This window comes from Lolium rigidum, chromosome 6, assembly GCF_022539505.1.
Source record: "Lolium rigidum isolate FL_2022 chromosome 6, APGP_CSIRO_Lrig_0.1, whole genome shotgun sequence".
Classification (NCBI taxonomy): Eukaryota; Viridiplantae; Streptophyta; class Magnoliopsida; order Poales; family Poaceae; genus Lolium; species Lolium rigidum.
This window is the reverse complement of record NC_061513.1, coordinates 85,078,385-85,083,376: the sequence shown is the minus strand read 5'-3', so window position 1 is coordinate 85,083,376 and position 4,992 is coordinate 85,078,385. Positions and strand designations below refer to the sequence as shown.

The 4,992-nt window shown below is 48.3% G+C and overlaps 1 protein-coding gene across 1 annotated transcript; it reads right to left on the bottom strand.

Moving 5' to 3' along the window:
- Nucleotides 1-1,979: 1,979 nt before the first annotated feature.
- On the bottom strand, nucleotides 1,980-3,631 carry LOC124660439 (alpha-amylase type A isozyme-like). The gene is made up of 4 exons (XM_047198253.1): nucleotides 3,545-3,631; nucleotides 3,303-3,435; nucleotides 2,353-3,167; nucleotides 1,980-2,258 (listed from the first exon to the last, which is right to left on the bottom strand). Exons 1-4 carry the CDS (start codon nucleotides 3,629-3,631, stop codon nucleotides 1,980-1,982), a joined length of 1,314 nt encoding a protein of 437 aa, XP_047054209.1.
- Nucleotides 3,632-4,992: the final 1,361 nt, after the last annotated feature.

Here is a 4,992-nt window from a genome sequence, read left to right as displayed (position 1 = left end):
TGCAACTTCCTCCCTGACGACAGCTCCCTCCAGACTGTCAACCAAAGTGCAATTGCGATGGTCCAAGTGAAAGATCGGCACACAACAACCTAGCAATCGAACCAACACAAAACATGTCCATATCACATGCAGTTCTGGCGCACGGTGCATGCACGCCTAACAATTGAACTTGCAGTTTCTCTGGATAATGGAAACGGCCACAGCTAGCTTTACCCATGCACTTTGCATGTCTGTTCCTCGGAAACATGCTCTGTACAAGGAAATGGAGGAAGCAGTTTCAGCGAATGCCAGCTAGAAATGCAAAAAAACGAATGACATGCAGAAATGTCAAAACGAGCGCCAGCCAGAAATACCAACACGAATGCCAGTGTGAAATGCCAAAATGAATGCCAGTAAGAAATGCCAAAACAAACGCAGTTCAGACTGTATTATCATTTATGTCGCAATTACATGTGTACGCGTTGATATATATATATATATATATATATATATATATATATATATATATATATATATATATATATATATATATATTGTCCTAACTATATTGTTGTGTACGCTATTATGCAGAATGAAAAAGCGGGAAATGCGAATAAGGAACATCCATGATGTTGGGTTCATTGACCCACAAATCGTTAATTCATATGTGTTAGAACTACACCCCGCCGACGTGGAGCAAGACCTGTGGCTTTTTCTTACAAAGCAGCAACTCAAAAGTGATATTCTATTTCCTTTGCATTTTGGGTGAGTGTTTCTGTCTTGAGCACATTATCTTTTGTTTACTCCATGCATGGTATGTGGCTAATCGATGAGTTATGCATGACTGTGCATGTATCGTGTCCGCAGGTTCCACTGGATTCTGCTAGTAATTCAATTTCACACCTCCACAGTTATCGTCCACGACTCTCTGAATATGGATCCAAAGCATTGGGCCGACATGAGAAGAATGATGCAGAACTAATTATTTTCACTCATTTGCGCTCTATATCGATCGGCCTATTTCGTTCATTTCCTAATATCAAGTAACTAATAACTCTCTTGTTCATTTAATTTTCTTTGCCTCGTAGGGTTTGGAGACGGTTCGCAGATCAAAAGGTCGGTGAATTCCAAAAAGAGCTAGAATTTAAAAGGGCAGTGACTGGGGATATTCAGCCACCGGGGACCAATCTATGTGGATTCTATGTTTGTGAGATGATCCGGAGATACACCACTGAGCGGCAGCCGTCGGAAAACAACCTCAAGAGGAATAACCTCCGGAAGACGCTTAGTCCAGAAACTCGCTTCCGACCACTTCAAGAGGAACTAGCAGGATGGTTCATGAGGGAAGTCCTCCATCCTAAAGGAGAACACTATTACGAGGACGTAGAATTGTGGATGAAGAAGTAAATTATGTATGGAAACTTGTTCAAAATTGTATATGGTCATCCGATATTAAATATATATTGTATATTCGTCTTGAATTTTCTTGGTTCTAATTTCAAATTTGTTTGAAATTGTACATTCATATGCATGTATATAGTACCATAGAATATGTGTACTGAAACTTTTTCAAAATTAAAATATAAAAGAAATAAAACAATTACAAACTAAAAAGAAACCAGATTTAGGGGGGGCTAAAACCCTAAACCTGTGGAGGTCTTTAGTCGCGGTTGGCCAGAAGAACCGCGACTAAAGGTCCTCCGCCCCGACGGACTGCTGGCGGCCACGTGGACGTGCCTTTAGTCGCGGTTCGTAAGCAACCGCGACTAAAGGGGGGCCTTTAGTCGTGCTTAATTGGTCGCGGTTGCGCAACCGCGACTAATGGCAGTTGCCAACCACGACCAAAGGCCGTTTTTCTACCAGTGTCTTATTCAATGTGATTATGTGAGAAATTCGTATACATAGTTCAATCTCTCTAAATCATAACCATAACAGCGTGGAAATAAATCATGTATTCCTCCGCATCATATCATGCTCGAATGGTCAATCAGTTGGAGCCTTCAGCTCCGGTGGAGGGTTGCCGCGGCGCCGGCCTTCTCCCAGACGGCGTAGTCGTTGCCGTGGGCGGACGTGACGAAACCAGCCGGGATGACGGCCCCGACGTCGAACCTGGAACCGATCTTCACCACCACTTTGCCGTCGATCTCCGCCACATACGCGTCGCCGTCGTGCATGAGGATCTTGAGCGCGCTCGTCGCCGTGATGCCGTTGCGCTTCCTCACCGCCACTAGCGCCGCGATCTCATTCTTGAACCGCGAGTCAAAGAAATGGTCGTAGAACTGCAAATCATCGGGGACAATAGTTTAAAGCTTTCTGCCTTTCTAACGAAATTATCGGTAGTAGAAGGCCGGGTCTCCGGAGCTGGTTGCTTACGATGCATGGGATGCCAGGGTGGGTGAGGATGTATGCGTAGCCCTGCATGATCTTGTCGGACGGGAATGGCCACTTCGCCTGCGTGGAACCGGTGTCGTGGTTGTCGACAAAAGTGACGGCCTTGGCCGGCCACCACCCCATGACGCCGGGGGCCTTCCCCAGCGGGTCGATCAGCCGCCACAGCTCGCCCTCCACGGCGGCGTTCAGGATGCCCTTGGTCGTGAAGTCGAACACCATGCCCGCCGATGCCTCGCCGCCCACCTTGTCCACCCAGTTGACCAGCCTCTGCCGGTGCGCGTCCTGGTCGTATTCCGGCTTGCCGTCGCCTCCCGTAGAAATGCCGTCCCATATCTCAGCCACCGCGAGGCTGGGGGATGTGCCATCGATGTACACCTTGGCGACCTCCGGTGAGTAGCCCCTGGCGAAGTCGAGGCGCCACGCGTCGAAGCCGAAATCGCTCTTGAGCCAGAGGAGCCACGCGGTGAGCTCGCGCTGGACGCGGGCGTTGAGGTGGTCGATGTCCGGCGCTCTATCGTAGTCGGCGCCAGTGTCGAGGTTGCCGGTTCCGTCGGAGTAGGTGGTGTCGTCGCGGCAGATCATGTGGGGGCCCCAGTCGAGGCGGCTGTCGGAGGTGCCGCCTTCGTAGATGCAGTAGATGCCGCGCTTGTCCTTGTAGTCGGCGCAACGGTGGTTGATGACGATGTCGGCGATCACCTGCACGCCCTTGCCGTGGAACGCGCCGATCAGCGACTTGAGCTCCGCTGCCTTCCCGTACTTGGAGGCGTCAATGTCGTACAGTCGACCAGGCATGTAACCTGTACCCAACTCGCGCATAAGGTACGTACATATATACTCCGTATATGCCAAGTCAGTTTTTTTTTTTCCTAAAAAGAAAGCAATCACTTAATTTGCATGAACGAACTGTGGCTCGATGGGGACGAGTGGGCGACCTTCGCTGGCGACGGAGTGCGACGGTGGCGGTAGCCAGACGTGCGTGACTCCTGCGGCGGCTATGTCATCGACCTTCCCCATCATCATGTTATACCAACCGCCCCTCTGCCTCCACGACTCCCAGTTGAACGCCTGCAACAAAGAACCCATGAGCAACATGCACAAAGTGATGCGTGGAAATTCCTCAGAGTTACAGAAACAAATTTGTAACCCAATTAATCAAAACCACACGAATGCATACCTGAAACAGGACTTGATGGCCGGACGCCAAATTTGCAAGAAGTAGAAGAAGAAGAGACAAGCAGCACATGTTGCTGTTCTTCCCCATCGCGCTAGTATCGATGTCACAACACAAGTCACACTTCGTCTTCACGGAATGATTGATTTGTTGATGCTTACATGTGTACATCGTGCTGGGTATTTATAGGGCAGGGGATGGGAATACAATCGAGGTACGCAGTACGTACATATTGCTGTGAGACAGGAGTTGCTTGGACGCAATGCATGGCCACCGGACTCGGTTATGGAAAAAGGGTAACTGATAATGGTCAAGTCAAACAGGGGTGGCACATACTATAACGGAAACCAAATCCAACTTGGGATCGAGTGCAGCATTGCCATTAAATGATCTTCAGTCTGGAAAATAAGCATGGCGAATTGGTGCGAAAGATGGGAGGAAATGATTTGAACTCTGGAACAGCGTCGCTTTTAATTTGTATTCAAGCAAGCTAATGTTCTTAGTTGATTTCAATAATTTGCACCATTTTTTTCCAATGCAGAGCAAGTCTTGAACTGGAACCGCAGGGCGCGTTTGGTAGCCTGCATGTGATTCTTGCACCATTGCGTCAGCGAGATGGGCCTCCCTGCGCGTTGCGAACGGGCCATGGGCCATGAAAAGCATGTCGTTTGGTATCCTGGATGCCCTTTTGTGCGCCGGAGAAGGAAACCATGCCCCAACGTTTGGTTGCCCGTTTTCAGCCCAAGTTGCACACAGGAAAATAGGAATCAGCTGTTTGGTTGGTCAAATCACAGTTTCATATCCTTAGCACAATTCAAATAGGGTGAGATTACCATGCCATAGCATGTTACATGCGATCAGACACCACTCAGAAGAACAAGATCCTCACGATAACCACGATGAGGAAAGCGATTATGTAAACTTTGACCCGACTAGGACGTACCATCATCAGTGGTGCTCCTTCTAGAGCATGTACTTCCTCCGGCGGCAGCTGTGCTAATAGCACTACCTCATCGATGGCCCGATCTTCCAAGAACTCCTCTTCCAGGAAGGTGAGGTGCTCTTGTTGTGCCTCCTCTAATGTTTCATACCCTCGGTAGTTGTTGTTGGAGTAGCCATTGACATAGTCTTGACAAAATCTCCATGAGCTGTAGATTCCTCGAACCCGTCCGCGGAACACCACATACCACTAGCACGGCATAACAAGAACGGGTAATCGATCACAACCATGAAGCAATTCATAAAAGAGCAATAGAACTACACAAGTGTTGATAGCAAATGATAAACTAACATGGGCATGCATGATCATTCCAAAAGTGGATCACAAGTTCATCCTATACTACCATGGTATCATCCTACCACCACAACAAAAGTGAGTGTCATCCTAACACCGCAAGTTCACCATCACCTGAGGGGTTAGTATATACCACCTCATCATAGTTACAAAAGGG

What these genes read in the sequence shown, in the direction of transcription:
- LOC124660439 (XM_047198253.1), bottom strand. Translation starts at nt 3,631, where the DNA reads ATGGGGAAGAACAGCAACATGTGCTGCTTGTCTCTTCTTCTTCTACTT. An exon ending in GCCATCAAGTCCTGTTTCAG is followed by an intron (nt 3,436 to 3,544) that starts GTATGCATTCGT and finishes TCTTTGTTGCAG; the next exon opens with GCGTTCAACTGGGAGTCGTG. An exon ending in GCACTCCGTCGCCAGCGAAG is followed by an intron (nt 3,168 to 3,302) that starts GTCGCCCACTCG and finishes AGTTGGGTACAG; the next exon opens with GTTACATGCCTGGTCGACTG.